This window comes from Leopardus geoffroyi, chromosome B4, assembly GCF_018350155.1.
Source record: "Leopardus geoffroyi isolate Oge1 chromosome B4, O.geoffroyi_Oge1_pat1.0, whole genome shotgun sequence".
Classification (NCBI taxonomy): domain Eukaryota; kingdom Metazoa; phylum Chordata; class Mammalia; order Carnivora; family Felidae; genus Leopardus; species Leopardus geoffroyi.
Window position 1 is genome coordinate 91,959,649 of NC_059341.1, and position 22,598 is coordinate 91,982,246.

At 42.0% G+C, this 22,598-nt stretch overlaps 1 protein-coding gene across 1 annotated transcript in view; it reads left to right on the forward strand.

The window, feature by feature from the left end:
- The window catches only part of IRAK3 (interleukin 1 receptor associated kinase 3), a 63,114-nt gene that overhangs the window by 24,774 nt on the left and 15,742 nt on the right, over positions 1-22,598 (forward strand). The window contains exons 4-8 of the mRNA XM_045462467.1: positions 557-611; positions 2,362-2,513; positions 6,344-6,408; positions 19,411-19,525; positions 20,340-20,458. Coding sequence (XP_045318423.1) covers positions 557-611; positions 2,362-2,513; positions 6,344-6,408; positions 19,411-19,525; positions 20,340-20,458 — 506 coding nt within the window. The remainder of the gene's footprint in view (positions 1-556; positions 612-2,361; positions 2,514-6,343; positions 6,409-19,410; positions 19,526-20,339; positions 20,459-22,598) is intronic.

Consider the following 22,598-nt stretch of genomic DNA (forward strand, 5'->3'; position numbering starts at 1 on the left):
AATTATCAGACAGAAAAATGATGGTTTGCAAGTACTTTTTTAAAACCAGTAAAGCTTTAGCTTTCTCGTTGCTTTGTTTAGTTGGGGATTCAGGAAACTAGAGATTTGTGGGAAAAGAGTGAAGAGCTTTCTCCTGTCAGTGATCTGTCATAGATAAGGCTTAGAACTGGTAAGAGTGCTGTGAGTTACGCATTTGTCTTAATTCAGCTTTTAATTTTCCTGTTCTACTTGGCATTTTGCATGTTGCTGTTGGTTTTTATGGGAACAAATAAATTGGCAGCGATCATTTTTTATAGCATTAGAAGTCATTTAAAATTGACTGTAACTATGACATTGATACTTGAGTTTTTGTAGTTAGTATGGAAGCTTTAAATGTATAAGGCAATGAATACTGTTGAATTAAATAAAGTAACTTCGCTTTCTACTAGCTTTCTTCTAAATTAGATTCTGCTCTATTGCACTGTATAGTCCAGGGGGAGCTTTGGATTTCTGTTAAGGTTCTGTTCTTTCTAGGCTTATGAAATGGAATTACTTCAGTATGTATTTCCTCTCTTAGGAAATAGCCAATGTCACAGTGGATAATGTTCTTATTCCTGAACATAATGAAAAAGGTAAAAAAAAATTTTTTTTTTTTTTTACTTTAAATCATGCTTTGCTTTAAGTTAACTTACAGAGACAAATATCCAATGAACACATTAACTGTTCATTAATATGCAGGTTTAGGGTAAAATCTTCATGGATGTTGAAATACTTGCAGCTTTGACTGACACTAAGTTCTGATGGATGATATATTATTGTTATATTAAAAATCCACTGGCCGGGGCGCCTGGGTGGCTCAGTCGGTTAAGCGGCCGACTTCGGCTCAGGTCATGATCTCACGGTCCGTGAGTTCGAGCCCCGCGTCGGGCTCTGTGCTGACAGCTCAGAGCCTGGAGCCTGTTTCAGATTCTGTGTCTCCCTCTCTCTGACCCTCCCCCATTCATGCTCTGTCTCTCTCTGTCTCAAAAATAAATAAACGTTAAAAAAAATTAAAAAAAAAATCCACTGGCCAATGGAGAACATAATTGTGGTCTCTTCCCTGGGGGGGTTTTCATACTTTCTGTTAGTGAAATTTGCATTTTTATGTGTCATAGGAAAACATTTAAAAATTACATTGGGTTTTATATAGTGTTAGAAATTGTGATAGCCCTTGCAGAGATCTTTAGAGATGTTTGTAGAGCAATGCCGAAGGTCACTATGAAAGTCTCATTATTTCCATATCACTTTTATTACTTTATTAGCAGGGAGAATAATTTAATTCTACCTGGGAATCATTCTGATCAATGTTAATGGCTAGTTAAGGCTGCTTTGCCTCGTCTTTACCACCAGATCTGTACCTTCCTTGGTTCAAAAGAGAATTAGAGAAGTTGGATAAAATTTTGGTCCTTTAAGATTTAACAATAAGATGTAAATCAAACAGCAAATGTGGAAATATTGCCAAAATTGGGCTCTGAAGGATTTAGTTAAGCTTTTCCCCTTGGATATGTATTTGATTACCTTTTAAATGTTTTCTCCCAATCTCTGCTTTAGATGATTTTTAAAAAAATTTTTTTTTAAGTTTTTTTTTTAAAAGTTTATTTATTTTTGAGACAGAGAGAGATAGAGCATGAACGGGGGAGGGTCAGAGAGAGAGGGAGACACAGAATCTGAAGCAGGCTCCAGGCTCCGAGCTGTCAGCACAGAGCCCGACGCGGGGCTCGAACTCACGGACTGTGAGATCATGACCTGAGCCGAAGTTGGACGCGTAACCGACTGAGCCACCCAGGCGCCCCTAGATGATTTTTTAAAAAGCTGAAGCATCTTCCTAATTTACTCTGAGGAAGTAAGTTAGAAATTTAGAGGATTTGGCTCATGAAAAATGATTCTATCAGTCATACTTGGAGAATATTGTTTAGTCATAACAAAGTTTCTACTTCTATAGGTTTTTTTTTTTTTTTTATTTTGAATGATTTTAGGTTCATAGTGAGTCAAAAGCAACCCACTGATCTAATGACAAAGAAGTGGAGTCCTGGAAAACTTTCCTCAACTGAGTTCTTTGGCTGACCTCTTTGGAAGGGTGATAGAATCACAGTACTATCATTCAGATATCTAAAAAGGCATTTGTTCTGTGGAATGGTGGGAGCCAGACCCAAGTAAATGTGCGGAGATGGGCTTCAGTTTTGGTTCCTGGGCCTTCTGCTCCTGGCTCTCTGCTGGGCTCTGAAATATTTCTAATATGGAACTTATGGTTCTTTTTAATGATGATGTTGATTCTTTAAAAAAAAAAAAAAGAAAGAAAGAAAAGAAAAAGTAACTTATCTTCTCCCTACTTTCTGTCCTAAGGAATATTGTTTAAATCCTCTGTCAGCTTTCAAAACATCAGAGATGGAACCAAAAATTTCCACAAAGACTTCCTAATTGGAGAAGGGGAGATTTTTGAGGTATACAGAGCGGAGATCCAAAACCGAACATATGCCATTAAATTATTTAAACAGGTATGGAAAGAATTACTATCACAGGATATCAGTTCCATTTATTTGCTCATATTTCATGCTAGAATGTGTCATTTTTCATCAACATTGAAAGGAGATATACTCGAAAATAAAATTTAATAAATGGAAATAAGATATATGACCTCAGGTGACTGGAGGAAAGACCATGAAATGAATGCCTGACTTGCAGGAATGTGGAAGTGAAATTCTTCCCATCCCCAGATGTGTCGAAGGAGAAAGCCTTTTCTGAAGAGCTGTGTAGGAGCTTGGCACTTTGCCTGTGCTGGTCTGCTCCAGTTTTCTTGTGTTGTTTTGTTTTGTTTTTGGTCTTGTTTTTAGGATGGGCCGTGTCTCCTCCAGGCAACTTCACAGGCCAAGCCCCAGATTGGTCTTTGGTGCTACTTTATAAATTATCGTTTATCACAGTTCAAGAGGGTGGGAAAGGGGAGGCTTCAAATAGCAGGAGCGAGGCAATGATCAGAGTTGGGGTTTAGGAGAAAGCTGAGTGACTGCAGCCAGTAAAGCAGAAAGGGTGTTGGGGTATCACACCCAGGAGTCAGGAAGAGACAGGTATGCACACATACACCCAGAGGAACTGCTCTGCTGTTCTTCATCGTTAGTCAGTAGTCAATAAACATTCATTCAACTCTCTCTGTGAAATGGGTGCTGGGCAAGGATGAATAAGGCATCATTCCATCCTCTGGGAGCTCAGTCCTGTGGGGCAAACGGTCAGGTAAAGAAAGCAAAGATTAAGCTACAGCGTGAGAAGTAGTTGAGCCCGGATTTGCACAAGGAGGTCATGGCAGCACAGAAAAGACAGCCAGGGCAGGGGCAGATCCAGCACCCAGAAGAGAGCCTGGCACAGAGGAAGTACTTGATAAACATTTCTGCAATAGACAAATGGGAAAAGCGAACGAAAGGAAGTGACCTCTCAGCTGGATTTTGAAAGCCCAGTAGAATTTTGGCGGGGAGCGAGGCATGGGAAGTGCTTTCTGGGTGGAAGAAATAGCAGGTGTAACAGCCTGGAGGTGTGTGTGCGCAAACATATGCCTTACTAATAACAGATCATTGGGTGGAGGGAACGTAGAGCAGGGGGTGGGAAGGTAATGGCAGATGACGCGGGAAAGATGGCTCAAGTCGGTGGGTGGGTTTTAAGTGGGAGAGTGAAAGGATTAGGTTTGTGTTTTTGAGATATAACTCTGAGCACAGGTTAGGTGATGGGCTGGAAGTCGGCAGAGGCATTGGAGCAGAGATGGCAAGGACTAGGCTGGAGGTGGATAGAGGGGGTTTTAGATGGGTAGTGAAGAGGTGGATGGGACTTAAGCCCATGTCCTCAAGCCTAACATTAGAGTCACCTCAAGAGCTTTTTTGAAATGATCCCTCAGCATCAGGTTAGGTCAGCATCGTGGTGGCGGGCATCCGTATTTTTTCAAAGCTCCCCACGTGGTTCGGATGTGTAGCCAGCGTTGAGAAGCCCCACTCTGAGCTAGGGCAGAGGCAAGGAGAAGGTACGTCTAAGCCAGGAGGTGACATGGACCAAATCTCACGATCGGTGAGATAGGGCTGGGCAAATGGGGGAGAGGATGGATCTCGGGCGATTCCTCCTCTGCAGCTTAGATTATGGGGCCCTTTTTTTTCTTTAATTATTAACCTGATTTCTCCAGTCCTTACATAGCATTCTATACCCACTGATTTTATATGGACATCTCAAGATTCCTGAGGAGACAAACGGTCTAATAAAGAAATGAAACACCATTCAACAAAGAGAATGTGGTTATCTAGAGGTGGCCTAACTGAAGCCTGTTTCCTAGGGCCAGTGTGTCCCAGGCCCATTTGTATGTTCTCTTGGGGTTGAGCCCCACGGCCACCTCCCCAAAAGGTTCCAGCCCTCTCCCTACTTTCCTCTTCTCTCCATGGCTGCCACCAACTCACACTGGGAGTTTTTGTGAGGTTTTTGGAAGGTTTTGGGAGGTTTGGGATTTTTTATTTATTTATTTACTTTTTATTCCAGGAGTCTGGCTTCAGAATGGAATGTCATTGCCTTTAGATCTCCTTTCCCTCCTGTCCTAGAGACAATGATCATTTCCTTGATTGCCTCCAATCCTTCTGGTATAGTTTTGGTGACCCTCCAATGTGCAGCCACAGCACCATAGCAATACCTCCAAATACTGGTTTCTTCATGCACCTCTCCCAATGGACTAGATGATGGTTTTTAAAGATCTTATTTATCTTTGTATCCCGGAGCCTTATTACAGAGCCTGGCCCATGGAAGTTGCTCAGTAAATGTTCGTTAGGTGAATTGAATGAAGCATGTGTGTATGTCCTTTTCGTGAATTTAGTTACTGATCTCTAGGAGTAAAAGGACAGGAAGTAACAAAGTTACCAAAGGCCTAGACACCATACAAAGTCCTAAGTGTGTGCCTGTGTGTGTGTGTGCGTGCACACACACACACACACACACACACACACACACCGGGGAAAGATGGGAAATTTAATGAAGCCTTAGCCATAGAGCATTTGTTTCTAAAGAAATGTGGTTTTGTAAAATTGGAACATTAACTTCAGTAACCTTTCCTGGAGGGACTGAAGTGGGAAAGTGTACAAGATGCCTTAGATGGGTGCAACCAGATCGCCTGGAGACCTTACAATACAGATTCTGGTTCAGCACACCTGGGCAGGGACCTGAGAGTCAGCATTTCTTACCAGCTCCCTGTGAAGCTGATGTTCCTTGTGCACAGACCCAAACTTTGAGAGTTAAGCTAGGTTAGCATGAACACAAAAACTAACCCCTTCATTTTTCAGATTAAGAAAACAGCGATCTCAAGGAGGTTAAGTGACAAAAAGTCACAAATATTGCGTGTTAGAAATAAGACTGAGACCAAATCCACCTGGCTCCCAGGACAATGGTATTTTAAAATGTAAATTCTCATAAAGTGGTCCGCGAAAATGATTTGTTAGCCTCGTTTATTGTTTCTGACTTCCTGGATTAACTTGGAAAATAGCTTCCAGAATTCCTGTTGGATTTCTCTCCCTTTCTTCCTGAGAACAGAGCTCTAAAAACCCTGCCCTGTATTGCAATTTACAAATGATAGAAACTTACAGCTGATGGAGCCTAACAATGTACTTAACTCTTTCGTGGTGGAAGTTAGGATCTTGAGATGCAGAGACGCGCAGCGACATAAGGTTTATAAACTAAAGCCATCACGAACAATACCAGGGACAGAGTAGGCGCTCATACAATATTACTGAATTCATTAATGTTTCCAATAAATATTCCTGTGTCAGGCACTGGGCTAGCTTCTGAAGATTCTTTGAAGTAAGGAGTTACGTTTTTCAATTTCTTAGTAAGTCCACCATTTCAACATTAATACAAAGGTAAACCTGAATCGACATATCCAAATGACCCAAATCATAAATACTGAATTGGTGAAATCCCCTTCTAACCAGAATACAGCTATCACAAACTGGATCCTTTGTGAGACCAAGTAGGGCATTTCTGTCATGGGATTTTCTTTGAATACATACAATATTTTAAAATGTATGTAAATGTGTACAAAATATGGTAAAAGGGTTCGAATATAAAATATGGCAACATAATACAGTGCACGAAAAACTTGTAACTCAAGAGCAGTGGTTAGAAATCTGTTTGGGAGTTCATGGGTTTTTGAAAATCTGATGAAAGCTTAAGATCCTCCTCCCGGAAAAAGGTTTATATGCATTTACATCAAAAAGGTCAGCTGGTTTCAGGAAGACTGTAGACCCTGGTTTAAAAATCCCAGAAGCAGAGATCCTTTCCTTAATTTTGTTTTCTTATTTTTCTCCATGATATTTAGGAGAAAAAAATGCAATGTAAGAAACAATGGAAGCAGTTTTTATCTGAGCTTGAAGTTTTACTACTGTGAGTATATTTGGTCTGGAATTTCTGCCTCTGTGCCTGGCTTTCATCTTTGTGCATCTTTGATTCTATAACACAGTGCTTGGCATGGTGGGCATGTAATAAAGGTGGGTTGGATATTAGGACTTTGGGTAAATTTTTGACATCTGCTTTAGTATATTCTTCAGAACACATTTTACAATAGACCATTCACATAATTCACTTGAACGTATTTTAACAAGGAACTGTCACAAGGAAGTGGATTAAATCATGTGTGACTAACATGGCTGAATGTAAAATAACTCCTCGAACGTTAGAATTGTGTCTATTCTACCATTCCCCCCTTCCTTAGAGACACTTTAGTCAAGAAACTTTTGTCAGTATCACCGTCTTCGGGAAGAGCGTTTAGACAGAGAAACCAAGTGCTTTTGATGTGCATATTGTTTTCTGGGATTTCATTCATGAGCCCAGGAGTCCTCAGAGACAAGCTAAAATGACTTCATTTTCATATATATTCATAACTGCAGCTGTGCGGCTGTCCAGCCGGCTCATCGGAGGTCCTTAACCCTACAGGCTTCACTTGGCACCCTTTGTGAAAAGAAATGTTCTTTTCAGAAGTTTTCTAAACCAATATGTGAAATGGTGGTGGAAGAGGAGTCATTGTGCTAAATCCTGCTTTCGTACCCTGGGCCACCAATCAAAACATTAGAGTTCTAATCAGAAAAACTTAACGCATACCATTTAGTCAACAAGAAACTAAAGCCAGCATTGTAATAGTAGATTTCTACATGTAAGCTGTATTTATTTGTAATGAACAAGTAACAAATTGAAATCTTTCAGAATTCCAAAAGTGCCAGAGGGTAAACCAAGAAAAGGAGTTTTCCACTATTGTCTTTAACCACCCAGCTGATTGTCCCAAAGGCAGCAGTCATCAGTTTTTTGTAGATCTTCCCAGAGATCTAAAATATGGCAACACAGATTCCAGGAAGATGGCGGCGTAGGAGGACGCTGGGCTCACCGCGCGTCCTGCTGATCAATTAGATTCCACCTACACCTGCCTAAATAACCCAGAAAACCGCCAGAGGATTAGCAGAACGGTCTCCGGAGCCAAGCGCAGACGAGAGGCCCACGGAAGAGGGTAGGAAGGACGGCGAGGCGGTGCGCGCTCCACGGACTGGCGGGAGGGAGCCGGGGCGGAGGGGCGGCTCGCCGGCCAAGCAGAGCCCCGGAGTCTGGCCTGCAAAAGCGGAGGGGCCTGACGGACTGTGTTCCGACAGCAAGCGCGACTTAGCGTCTGGGAGGTCATAAGTTAACAGCTCTGCTCAGAAAGCGGGAAGGCTGGAGGACAAAGGGAGGGAGAGCTGCTGAGCCCCCCGGACGACAGAGCTCAGTTTGGTGGGGAACAAAGGCGCTCGCCAGCGCCATCTCCCCCGCCCATCCCCCAGCCAAAATCCCAAAGAGAACCAGTTCCTGCCAGGGAACTTCCTCGCTCCGCGCAAACACCCAACTCTGTGCTTCTGCGGAGCCAAACTGCCGGCAGCGGATCTGACTCCCTCCCGCTGCCACAGGGCCCCTCCTGAAGTGGATCACCTAAGGAGAAGCGAGCTAAGCCTGCCCCTCCTGCCCCTGTGCACCTTGCCTACCCACCCCAGCTAATACGCCAGATCCCCAGCATCACAAGCCTGGCAGTGTGCAAGTAGCCCAGACGGGCCACGTCACCCCACAGTGAATCCCGCCCCTAGGAGAGGGGAAGAGAAGGCACCCACCAGTCTGACTGTGGCCCCAGCAGTGGGCTGGGGGCAGACATCAGGTCGGAGTGTGGCCCCGCCCACCAACTCCAGTTATACACCACAGCACAGGGGAAGTGCCCTGCAGGTCCTCACCACGCCAGGGACTATCCAAAATGACCAAGCGGAAGAATTCCCCTCAGAAGAATCTCCAGGAAATAACAACAGCTAATGAGCTGATCAAAAAGGATTTAAATAATATAACAGAAAGTGAATTTAGAATAATAGTCATAAAATTAATCGCCGGGCTTGAAAACAGTATACAGGACAGCAGAGAATCCCTTGCTACAGAGATCAAGGGACTAAGGAACAGTCATGAGGAGCTGAAAAACGCTTTAAATGAAATGCAAAACAAAATGGAGACCACCACAGCTCGGATTGAAGAGGCAGAGGAGAGAATAGGTGAACTAGAAGATAAAGTTATGGAAAAAGAGGAAGCTGAGAGAAAGAGAGATAAAAAAAATCCAGGAGTATGAGGGGAAAATTAGAGAACTAAGTGATACACTAAAAAGAAATAATATACGCATAATTGGTATCCCAGAGGAGGAAGAGAGAGGGAAAGGTGCTGAAGGGGTACTTGAAGAAATAATAGCTGAGAACTTCCCTGAACTGGGGAAGGAAAAAGGCATTGAAATCCAAGAGGCACAGAGAACTCCCTTCAGACGGAACCTGAATCGATCTTCTGCACGACATATCATAGTGAAACTGGCAAAATACAAGGATAAAGAGAAAATTCTGAAAGCAGCAAGGGGTAAACGTGCCCTCACATATAAAGGGAGACCTATAAGACTCGTGACGGATCTCTCTTTTGAAACTTGGCAGGCCAGAAAGAATTGGCACGAGATTTTCAGTGTGCTAGACAGAAAAAATATGCAGCCGAGAATCCTTTATCCAGCAAGTCTGTCATTTAGAATAGAAGGAGAGATAAAGGTCTTCCCAAACAAACAAAAACTGAAGGAATTTGTCACCACTAAACCAGCCCTACAAGAGATCCTAAGGGGGACCCTGTGAGACAAAATACCAGAGACATCACTACAAGCATAAAACATACAGACATCACAATGACTCTAAACCCATATCTTTCTATAATAACACTGAATGTAAATGGATTAAATGCGCCAACCAAAAGACATAGGGTATCAGAATGGATAAAAAAACAAGACCCATCTATTTGCTGTCTACAAGAGACTCATTTTAGACCTGAGGACACCTTTAGATTGAGAGTGAGGGGATGGAGAACTATTTATCATGCTACTGGAAGCCAAAAGAAAGCTGGAGTAGCCATACTTATATCAGACAATCTAGACTTTAAATTAAAGGCTGTAACAAGAGATGAAGAAGGACATTATATAATAGTTACAGGGTCTATCCATCAGGAAGAGCTAACAATTATAAATGTCTATGCGCCGAATACCGGAGCCCCCAAATATATAAAACAACTACTCATAAACATAAGCAACCTTATTGATAAGAATGTGGTAATTGCAGGGGACTTTAACACCCCACTTACAGAAATGGATAGATCATCTAGACACACGGTCAATAAAGAAACAAGGGCCCTGAATGAGACATTGGATCAGATGGACTTGACAGATATATTTAGAACTCTGCATCCCAAAGCAACAGAATATACTTTCTTCTCGAGTGCTCATGGAACATTCTCCAAGATAGATCATATACTGGGTCACAAAACAGCCCTCCATAAGTTTACCAGAATTGAAATTATACCATGCATACTTTCAGACCACAATGCTATGAAGCTTGAAATCAACCACAGAAAAAAGTCTGGAAAACCTCCAAAAACATGGAGATTAAAGAACACCTTACTAACGAATGAGTGGGTCAACCAGGCAATTAGAGAAGAAATAAAAAAATATATGGAAACAAACGAAAATGAAAATACAACAATCCAAACGCTTTGGGACGCAGCGAAGGCAGTCCTGAGAGGAAAATACATTGCAATCCAGGCCTATCTCAAGAAACAAGAAAAATCCCAAATACAAAATCTAACAGCACACCTAAAGGAAATGGAAGCAGAACAGCAAAGGCAGCCTAAACCCAGCAGAAGAAGAGAAATAATAAAGATCAGAGCAGAAATAAACAATATAGAGTCTAAAAAAACTGTAGAGCAGATCAACGAAACCAAGAGTTGGTTTTTTGAAAAAATAAACAAAATTGACAAACCTCTAGCCAGGCTTCTCAAAAAGAAAAGGGAGATGACCCAAATAGATAAAATCATGAATGAAAATGGAATGATTACAACCAATCCCTCAGAGATACAAACAATTATCAGGGAATACTATGAAAAATTATATGCCAACAAATTGGACAACCTGGAAGAAATGGACAAATTCCTGAACACCCACACTCTTCCAAAACTCAACCAGGAGGAAATAGAAAGCTTGAACAGACCCATAACCAGTGAAGAAATTGAATCGGTTATTAAAAATCTCCCAACAAATAAGAGTCCAGGACCAGATGGCTTCCCAGGGGAGTTCTACCAGACGTTTAAAGCAGAGATAATACCTATCCTTCTCAAGCTATTCCAAGAAATAGAAAGGGAAGGAAAACTTCCAGACTCATTCTATGAAGCCAGTATTACTTTGATTCCTAAACCAGATAGAGACCCAGTAAAAAAAGAGAACTACCGGCCAATATCCCTGATGAATACGGATGCAAAAATTCTCAATAAGATACTGGCAAATCGAATTCAACGGCATATAAAAAGAATTATTCACCATGATCAAGTGGGATTCATTCCTGGGATGCAGGGCTGGTTCAACATTCGCAAATCAATCAACGTGATACATCACATTAACAAAAAAAAAGAGAAGAACCATATGATCCTGTCAATCGATGCAGAAAAGGCCTTTGACAAAATCCAGCACCCTTTCTTAATAAAAACCCTTGAGAAAGTCGGGATAGAAGGAACATACTTAAAGATCATAAAAGCCATTTATGAAAAGCCCACAGCTAACATCATCCTCAACGGGGAAAAACTGAGAGCTTTTTCCCTGAGATCAGGAACACGACAGGGATGCCCACTCTCACCGCTGTTGTTTAACATAGTGTTGGAAGTTCTAGCATCAGCAATCAGACAACAAAAGGAAATCAAAGGCATTAAAATTGGCAAAGATGAAGTCAAGCTTTCGCTCTTTGCAGATGACATGATATTATACATGGAAAATCCGATAGACTCCACCAAAAGTCTGCTAGAATTGATACATGAATTCAGCAAAGTTGCAGGATACAAAATCAATGTACAGAAATCAGTTGCATTCTTATACACTAACAATGAAGCAACAGAAAGACAAATAAAGAAACTGATCCCATTCACAATTGCACCAAGAAGCATAAAATACCTAGGAATAAATCTAACCAAAGATGTAAAGGATCTGTATGCTGAAAACTATAGAAAGCTTACGAAGGAAATTGAAGAAGATTTAAAGAAATGGAAAGACATTCCCTGCTCATGGATTGGAAAAATAAATATTGTCAAAATGTCAATACTACCCAAAGCTATCTACACATTCAATGCAATCCCAATCAAAATTGCACGAGCATTCTTCTCGAAACTAGAACAAGCAATCCTAAAATTCATATGGAACCACAAAAGGCCCCGAATAGCCAAAGGAATTTTGAAGAAGAAGACCAAAGCAGGAGGCATCACAATCCCAGACTTTAGCCTCTACTACAAAGCTGTCATCATCAAGACAGCATGGTATTGGCACAAAAACAGACACATAGACCAATGGAATAGAATAGAAACCCCAGAACTAGACCCACAAACGTATGGTCAACTCATCTTTGACAAAGCAGGAAAAAACATCCAATGGAAAAAAGACAGCCTCTTTAACAAATGGTGCTGGGAGAACTGGACAGCAACATGCAGAAGGTTGAAAATAGACCACTTTCTCACACCATTCACAAAAATAAACTCAAAATGGATAAAGGACCTGAATGTGAGACAGGAAACCATCAAAACCTTAGAGGAGAAAGCAGGAAAAGACCTCTCTGACCTCAGCCGTAGCAATCTCTTACTCGACACATCCCCAAAGGCAAGGGAATTAAAAGCAAAAGTGAATTACTGGGACCTTATGAAGATAAAAAGCTTCTGCACAGCAAAGGAAACAACCAACAAAACTAAAAGGCAACCAACGGAATGGGAAAAGATATTTGCAAATGACATATCGGACAAAGGGCTAGTATCCAGAATCTATAAAGAGCTCACCAAACTCCACACCCGAAAAACAAATAACCCAGTGAAGAAATGGGCAGAAAACATGAATAGACACTTCTCTAAAGAAGACATCCGGATGGCCAACAGGCACATGAAAAGATGTTCAGCGTCGCTCCTTATCAGGGAAATACAAATCAAAACCACACTCAGGTATCACCTCACGCCAGTCAGAGTGGCCAAAATGAACAAATCAGGAGACTATAGATGCTGGCGAGGATGTGGAGAAACGGGAACCCTCTTGCACTGTTGGTGGGAATGCAAATTGGTGCAGCCGCTCTGGAAAACAGTGTGGAGGTTCCTCAGAAAATTAAAAATAGACCTACCCTATGACCCAGCAATAGCACTGCTGGGAATTTATCCAAGGGATACAGGAGTACTGATGCATAGGGGCACTTGTACCCCAATGTTCATAGCAGCACTCTCAACAATAGCCAAATTATGGAAAGAGCCTAAATGTCCATCAACTGATGAATGGATAAAGAAATTGTGGTTTATATACACAATGGAATACTACGTGGCAATGAGAAAAAATGAAATATGACCTTTTGTAGCAACGTGGATGGAACTGGAGAGTGTGATGCTAAGTGAAATAAGCCATACAGAGAAAGACAGATACCATATGGTTTCACTCTTATGTGGATCCTGAGAAACGTAACAGGAACCCATGGGGGAGGGGGAGGAAAAAAGGAAAAAAAAAATAAATAAATAAAAAGAGGTTAGAGTGGGAGAGAGCCAAAGCATAAGAGACTATTAAAAACTGAGAACAAACTGAGGGTTGATGGGGGGTGGGAGGGAGGAGAGGGTGGGTGATGGGTATTGAGGAGGGCACCTTTTGGGATGAGCACTGGGTGTTTTATGGAAACCAATTTGGACAATAAATTTCATATATTATAAAAAAAAAAATAAAATAAAATAAAATATGGCAACAACATACAGTGCACGAGAAACTTCTAACTCAAGAGCGGTGGTTAGAAATCTGTTTGGGAGTTAATGGGTTTTTGAAAATCTGATGAAAGCTTATGATCCTCTTCCCAGAAAAAGGTTTATATGCATTTACATCAAGTACGTATGTATGTATTTTTTTCTCTCTCTCTCTTTTTTTTTTTTGAAGTTTATTTCTTTTGAGAGAGAGCGAGCGTGGGAGCACATGCATGTGCGTGCGCAGGAGCAGGGGAGGGGCAGAGAGAGAGAGGGAGAGAGAGAATTCCAAGAAGGCTCTGCACTGTCAGTACAGAGCCCAGTGCAAGGCTCAAACCGTGAGATATATGACCTGAGCCAAAATCAAGACGCGGACATTTAACTGACTGAGCTGCCCAGGTGCCCCTGTATTTTGTTTTCTTATTTTCCCATCAGAGGTAGCATAAATATACTGTTCACGTTGCTTATTTTAGTATTCTGTTGTGTTCCTGTACTGTAATTTGAATAACCATTCTTACATTAACGGAGTTTTAGATTTTTTTCTAATCTTTTAATGTTAGAAAATAATGCTGCAGGGGCGCCTGGGTGGCTCAGTCGGTTAAGTATCTGACTTCGGCTCAGGTCACGATCTCACGGTTCATGAGTTCGAGCCCCATGTCAGGCTCTGTGCTAACCGCTCAGAGCCTGGAGCCTGCTTCAAATTCTGTGTCTCCCTCTCTGCCCCTCCCCTGGTAGCACTCTGTCTCTGTCTCTGTCTTCTCTCAAAAATAAATAAACGTGGGGCACCTGGGTGGCTCAGTCGGTTAAGTGGCCGACTTCGGCTCAGGTCATGATCTCACAGTCCGTGAGTTCGAGCCCCGCGTCGGGCTCTGTGCTGACAGCTCAGAGCCTGGAGCCTGTTTCAGATTCTGTGCCTCCTTCTCTCTCTGACCCTCCCCTGTTCATACTCTGTCTGTCTCTGTCTCAAAAATAAATAAACATTAAAAAAAAAAAAATTAAAAAAAAAATAAAATAAAATAAATAAATAAATAAACGTTAAAAAAAAAAAGAGAAGAATGCTGCAACATGAAAAGCTTATTTTTTTTCATTTATTTTTTAAATATTTAATTTATTTTTTAAGGCTCCACACCCACTGTAGGACATCACGACTCCAAGATCAAGAGTCACATGTTCTACTGACTAAGCCAGCCAGGCGTCCCAGAAAAGCTTGTATATATGTTATTTTGTAACTGTTTGAGTAGATCTAACTTCCCATAAATAAAATTACAGGGTCAAATGGTTACACGCATTACAAAATACCAAATTGTCCTCCAAAAGAAGTTATACAAATTTATACCTACACTAGGCACATATGAGTGCCGCATTCACCATATTTTTGCCAACAGAGCATTTTTTTAAATGTTTATTTATTTTTGAGAGAGAGGGTGAGTGGGGAAGGGGCAGAGAGAGAGGGAGACACAGGATCTGGAGCAGGCCCTGCACTGACTGCAGAGAGCCCGATGTGAGGCTCAAACCCGCAAACCGCAAGATCATGATCTGAGCCTAAGTTGGACACTCAACTCACTGAGACACCCAGGCGCCCTACAAAGCGTTTATTCTTAATTTTTGCCAATATGCTAGGTGAAAATTGTTTCTTAATGTGCTTTAAATTTCTTTTTTTTTATTATGAGTGAATCTTTTCACATGTTAAGAGACATATTTCCTTTTCTATGAAATATCTGATGCTATTCTTTGCCCATGTTTTTAAAAGTTAGGCTGATGGGGCGCCTGGGTGGCGCAGTCGGTTGAGCGTCCGACTTCAGCCAGGTCACGATCTCGCGGTCCGGGAGTTCGAGCCCCGCGTCGGGCTCTGGGCTGATGGCTCAGGGTCTGGAGCCTGTTTCCGATTCTGTGTCTCCCTCTCTCTCTGCCCCTCCCCCGTTCATGCTCTGTCTCTCTCTGTCCCAAAGATAAATAAACGTTGAAAAAAAAAAAAAAAATTAAAAAAAAAAAAAAAAGTTAGGCTGTTATTTTTCTTAATGACTTGTAGAAGCATTGTATATATTAGAGAAAATTAGTCTTAGTCTTATGTTATGAAATACAAATTTTTTACCAGATTGACATTTGTCTTTGCCTATTCTAGTCTTTGCTATGTGGAAATGGTTTTAATGTAGTTGAATGTAATCTGTTCTTTCTTTTATGGATTCTGGGTTTTATATCACAGTTTCTAAGACCTTCCCCAGTGAAAGGTTATAAAATAATTCTACCATGGTTTTGCCAAGTACTTTTATGATTTCATTGTTTACATTTATACCTCTTAGCCATTTGGATTTATTCTGGTGAGGTGTTTATATATGACTTTTAAGAGAATTAACAGCTCCATGATGTTGAATATTCTTGGTGTGATATTTTTATCATTTATACTGCTAATATTTATTTAGTTTTAGGCTTAATACCAAATACATTACACGCATTCATTCTGCAGTCCTCACAACAATCCTGTGAGGTACATACTGCCATTGTCCCCATTGTACAGATGGGGAAACTGAGGCAGATCCTACCTTTTGGAGAAGGCCCAACTCATTTCCTAAATCGTTTTCAATCTCCTCCTTCTCAGATATTTATTAATGAATAAATCAGATGTAGCCCTCTCCTCTCAGAACATGCTGGCTGAAGTGGGATTAGGAGGGACGGGACGCACATAAGTAAACAAGCAATTTCAGTAAACTAAGTGGTAGGATGGGCAAGTACGGAGCACTGAGGGTGCAGAAAATGGTAGCCCGGGGCGGGGGGAGGGGGGGCAGCAGTATAGCCTTCTCGGAAAACGTAACATCTAGGCTGAGACCTGAGGGTGAGTTTTTTAAGTTCAATAGTAAGGAAGTGTGAAACCCCTGTCCCTTAAACAGAATTGTGAAGTCCTTGGGATGTGGCTTCTGATTCCTTTTTTCCCTCCTTTCCCAAGGGGAGGGAAGGGAGCTAATAATTTTTGAGGACCCAACACCTGGCTAAACAGTTAACTTTTCGTTTAATTTTCATGAGGACCTTGGGAAGTGACACTTTAATTATGGTGTAGAGTTGAAGAATATTAGTCTGCTGGGGCTTCTGTCACAAAAGAGACAGGGTGACTTACACAAAAGAAATTTATTTCTCACAGTTCTGGAGGCTGAGAAATCCAAGATCAAGGCAGATTTGGTTCTTGATGAGGGCGCTCTTCCTCGCATGTAGACAACTGCCTTCTAATTCTGTCCTGACATGGTGGAGAGGGAGGGAGCTGACTCTCCAGTGTTTCTTCTAATAAGGGCACTCATCCCATCATCCCATCATGAGGGATCCAACCCTAACCCCGACTACCTCCCGCAGGTCTCATCTCCAAGCACCTTTACATTGGAAGTTAGGGCTTTAACAGGTGAACTGGGTCAGGGGGTAGCGAGTGGAGGGAGAGACACAATTCAGACCATAGCAAAGAAAGAGTCTCACAGAGATTAAATGACTTGCCCAAGTTCACACAGCTGATAAAAAGAAGACCAGAGATTCAAACCCAGGTTTGTCTATCGTTCAAGTCTGTCCAGTCTACCACATGGTGGTGCCTCACATTGTGTTTATCTGACACTCACAAATGCTGATTGAATTGATTTTCAAGGTGTCGTATCAGGGGCACCTGGGTGGCTCAGTTGGTTAAGCATCTGACTTTGGCTCAGGTCATGATCTCACTGGTCCCGAGTTTGAGTCCCGTGTTGGGTCTGTGCTGACAGCTCAGAGCCTAGAGCTTGTTTCAGATTCTGTGTGTGTTCCCTTCCCCCCCCCCCCCAAATAAATAAACATTTAAAAAAAGGTATTGTATCTGCTGACCTTCAGACCGACCTATATAATCTAAAATCCCGCTGACTTAAAAATTTGTAGCGAAAGGTGGATGAGAAGGGTCTATAGATGCAAAACCAGCAGTGTTTATGGCTGTGCCATGTTCCATACCTCACAAACTTATACAGTGTCCATTTTACTGCTAGATTGGCAATATCTAAAAATAAGCAAATGGTTATTTCTGCCCTGTGAGCGAGAGAGCAGAGAACCAGGGCCATGACTGTGTCTGTACGAGGTCTGCTAGCTGCTTTCCAAAAGATTTTTTATCTCTTTAAATTATTTTAAGGTTACCAGGTAGTGGTATAGATGAGTTTTTTAGGCAGCCAAATGCACCAGCTCCGTTCCTTTTCAGTCCATTGTGTTGCATTTTATAGATATGGTCTGAATTGTAATAGGGGTAGGGATCTTGTACACACACATACACACAAAACTTCCTTCTTTATGATAGGAGGAATAAAAGAAATCTGAAGCCATGTGTGAGTGTGTGTGTGTGTGTGTGTGTGTGTGTTTTATAGGAAGGTTTTGCTATTGAAGAAACTAAATAAGAGGGCTTTGTAAATAGAATCTTACAAAAAATCAACCTTATTTTAATATCCCCAAGCATGCCTAGAACATAGTAGGTAGTCAATAAATAATTGAACTGAGATCACAGGTGAATTTCACATTTTATGTTTCATGTTTGTTACCTGAGTTCCATTGGTTTTCACAGTGATGATACAGGCATTCAAGAAACAGGGTTTTAAAGGAAAAGAGGCTGAAAATGTAGGCTACACTGACATAGAACTCTGTCATTTAAAATCTTTTTTTTAATGTTCATTGTTGAGAGAGAGAGAGAGAGACAGAGTGCAAGTGGGGGAAGAGCCGAGAGACAGAAGGACACAGAATCTGAAGCAGGCTCCAGGCTCTGAGCTGTCAGCACAGAGCCCGACATGGGGCTCGAACCCATGACCCGAACTGAAGTCGGATGCTTAAACAACGGAGCCACCCAGGCACCCCAGAACTCTGTCATTTAAAAATCAGTGATAGGGGCGCCTGGGTGGTGCAGTCGGTTAAGCGTCCGACTTCAGCCAGGTCACGATCTCTCGGTCCGTGAGTTCGAGCCCCGCATCGGGCTCTGGGCTGACGGCTCAGAGCCTGGAGCCTGTTTCCGATTCTGTGTCTCCCTCTCTCTCTGCCCCTCCCCCATTCATGCTCTGTCTCTCTCTGTCCCAAAAATAAATAAACGTTGAAAAAAAAAATCAGTGATATATTTGGGGCACCTGGCTGGCCCAGTTGGTGGACCGTGTGACTCTTGATCTTGGGATTGTGAGTTCAAGCCCCACGTTTGGTGTAGAGATTACTTAAAAATAAAATCGTTAGGGGCTCCTGGATGGCTCAATCTGTTGGGCGTCTGACTCTTGATTGCGGCTCAGGTCATGCATGATCTCAAGGTAAGTGGGGTGGGCCACATGGTGGGCTCTGTGCTGACAGTGCAGAGCCTGCTTGGGACACTCCCTCCCTCTCTCTCTGCCCCTCCTCCACTCATGTGTGCACAGTCTCTCTCTCAAAATGAATAAACATTTTAAGAAATCTTCAATAATAAATAAATACATGCATACAATAAAAATCAGTGATATGTTCTTCAACATCAGACTTTACTAACCACATGGATTTTAGGTAACTATAAAGCTTTATGAAGATCCTGGATGTCGTCTCTAGTCGTGTGACTGGTGCCTAGCACAGAATCTGACATAGTAATACTCACTAAATGAACGAACTAAATGAATGGAAAATAGTCTCTTGTACTCTTCTATTTTGGTGATTTAGACAGTATACTTCAAGCAATGAAATGAATAGTTTCAGTTGTATTATCTTTATTTAATAAATAAGTTACATCGGCTTTCATATTGATAAACATAGTTTATTATATTAGAGAGTATTGTCTATTTCTTGTAAAGTTCCCAAGACTCCCAAATCTTAAGAAATCGTCACTTTCTTAAATTTTCTCTTATAGTTGGATATTTTATTTATAGTTGCATGATCACAACCAGAGAATGGCTAGTATTTGTCAGAACTCTTTAGACCAATTTGGAAAACAGATCTGTGTCATGTCATGTGTCCAGTGAGATTACTTTTCCCTTGGCCAAATTTATATTTTGCTTTAGACCTATTCCCCATTCCCACCTTATCACCCCCAAGCCACAGCACTGTTCATTTTCTATTTGAATGAACAATTTGATGGATTTAAAAATCTTTTGTTTCAAGGTTCCATCATCCAAACATACTGGAGTTGACTGCGTATTTTACGGAGAGTGAGAAGTTCTGCCTTGTTTATCCATATATGAGAAATGGATCACTTTTTGACAGATTGCAGTGTGTAGTAAGTCGGATCTATTGCTCTCCCCAACTCTCTGACCCCCTGAAACCCTGAGGGAGCTGCTGAAATCTCCTGAGATCCAGGAGCCAACATGTGTTCACAGGAGGGGATAGCCAACAATGGGTTTCCCAAGGAAGTAGAGGACTTTTCCATGAATTAATATTTTACTCTTAAAAACAACTGCATAAATACCTGAGTTATTGTGTGTTGTGCAACATGGTGGCCAAAAGATTTGCTGGATCCTTACTTCTTATTGATTCCATATCTTCAATGAGTTTACATTAACTACTCTTGTTTCTTACATAATTTTTATTTGCATAACTTTACACAAAATACCATTCAATACGTAGGGTAGGCATAAAGGCAATGCAGACTCCTTAAAGAGAAGAAGGTTGAATTGATGCCTTGATTCCCCGTATTTGTGAAAGATAAGTTTAACAAGTCATTCTGAACAGGTGACGTTTCAGTTAGGGTCAGAAGAAAAACAGATTGTTTTCCCGTTACCCACACTATTATGCCACAAATACTTTTAAAATCTTATTTAATGAACTTACAAACATAGTTACCTTCCTAACCGTATTTTGACTAAGCTAAGGTTCAAATTATTGGGTATTTCCATTACCAATGGAAAGCTGTAAAGAGGACTAGAATCACTGGTAGAGGAAGACCCATCTTGAATCACAAATAGGTTATGGGAAACCAAAAGGTTCATTCACCCACCTTACCCCACCTCACCATCTGCCTCTCTTCTGGCATACTTCTGTGTAATGCGCACCCGTGTGTTTTGCTCCCAGACCAACTACCGTTGTCTTTTTAGGGTAACACAGCCCCACTGTCTTGGCACATTCGGAGCAGTGTTTTAATAGGAACCTCCAGAGCCATTCAGTATTTGCACAACACGGAGCCGTGCTCGGTCATCTGTGGCAGTGTATCAAGGTAAGTTGTCTCAGAGCTTGGCTTGCACCTGACAGCCCCTTTCAGCATCACAGGGGAGTCATGCCTCACACTCTTTTCTAACCTGCAATTTCCCTGATAATGTACGTGTGTTTAAGGTTTAAGAGTGCTCACCTGGGGTGCCTGGGTGGCTCAGTCCGTTAAGCGTCCGACTTCGGCTCAGGTCATGATCTCGCGGTTTGTGGGTTTGAGCCCCGCGTCGGGCTCTGTGCTGACAGCTCGGAGCCTGGAGCCTGCTTCCGACTCTGTGTCTCCTTCTCTCTGCCCCTGCCCCACTTGTGCTCTGTCTCTATCAAAATAAATAAGTGTAAAAATTAAATAAAGAGTGCTCATCTAAGTATTTAAAAATCTTACTTTTTAAAATATAATTTTATTATTTTTATTTTGAGAGAGAGAGAGAGAGAGCAAGGGAAGGGCAGAGAGAGAAGGAGAGAGAGAGAAATTCCCAAGCAGGCTCTGCAATGCTAGCGCAGAGCCCGAGGCAGGGCTTGAACTCACGAACCATGAAATCATGACCTGAGCCAAAATCGAGAGTCAGACACTTAACCAACCGAGCCACCCGGTGCCCCCCAAATCTTACTTTTTTAGTGCAGTATAACTGACATACAATATCCAACTCGTTTCAGGTGTACCTTCTAGTGATTTTATTTATTTATTTTTTATTAATGAGAATGTGTCTACCCAAGTTAAGAAGCTACATTTATATTGGCAAAGGGAGAGTTTATATTATCTTTGGGAATTACTAACGAACAACGTAGGGTAGACAGTTTTGCGTAGTTGACACTAAACTTTGAGGCGAACCTGTATTAATCTCACTTTTTTCTTCTCGAGTGAAGTTTAAGGAAAGGTTAAGTGACCTGTACGGAGATTCCCAGCAAGATAACCGCAGTAGACAGTAGACGGTGATTAAAATTCTTTGTCCCCGAGTCCCCAGTGTCTTGCTGATTCTAGCAAGCAGCCTGCAGCCTCCTAGCTTTACATCAGTGACAAGCCAAGCAGTAACTCCGGTGTGCATTTTTGAGACAGGACGAAATGAGAGGCAGCATCTTCCGTCTTTCTTTTTCTTCAGTAGACCTAAAGAATCTTTCAGAGAGTAGGTACGCTGTAACAAAATCCCCCTGGTGAATTTTTTCTGTGTGCCCTTCATCTTGAATCTGTTCAACAGTGGGTAAATACACCTTTGTTGAGTAGCAGGGATGACTGAATTTAAAAGGCTGCTGCCTTTTCGGAACCATCTCCTGGTATCTTGAAAAAGCTTCTGATGTGCTTTCGAGCTGAGCAAAAGAGGAGCCCATTGCTTGCTGACTTCCTTGTTTTTCTGGTGAAATGAACTCCATATAAAAAGACTAGATTTTTTACTTAGCCCTGGGGCTCAAAGGGGAACCACCCATAGATGTCTGCTCCTGTGGCAGTGTGGTAATGGTAATTCATCAACTCTAGTGGCCCCATAGAATCAGCACAAAGTGGGTGCTCCCTCACGGGACGTGGGACAAAGATATACACAGCGAAGGTGTCAGGGGTCTGTTTCGAAGAGCTGAAGTGGCCACCCCCAACCCGAAGGAATCCTTCTTCCCCCTACCTTACCACCAGCTCAGCACAGTAGGTGCTCAAAGATATTTTATCTGAGGAAGTAAATAAATATCTGGAATTTTGCTGTATATATTCTTCCTTGGGTATAAAGTCAACGCGAGTATCGCTTGTTTTCTGTCCCAAGCAGTAGTAATACATCAATGTTATTAATTTCCCTTTTGTGTGACTGAGTTCGTCAAATCCTTTCCTGGAAGCAGAACTTGATAGGAGAGAGCAGTGAGAAGCGAGACTCTCAAGGTTCTGATACTTGATGGGCCTGGGGGACAAGGGAAGACCACCAACTGGGAGCATGGTGGGGGGGATGGGTGGTAGTGGTGGAGGGATACAGATCCAGCCTCTGCCTTGTGTCCAAGGTTTTCCCCAGCTTTGGATGTGCCCTGCCAGCATCTGTCTCCAGGGATCTGGTTAGATAGAGCTCAGGCTGTGGCCCTGATAACCCGCTTTCTCGTTCTGGATAGGTGTCTTCAAGGCAGGGTCCTAGGAAATAGGCTCAGGGGAGAGATTTGCCTGCAGCAGGTTTTTTAGAGTGCTG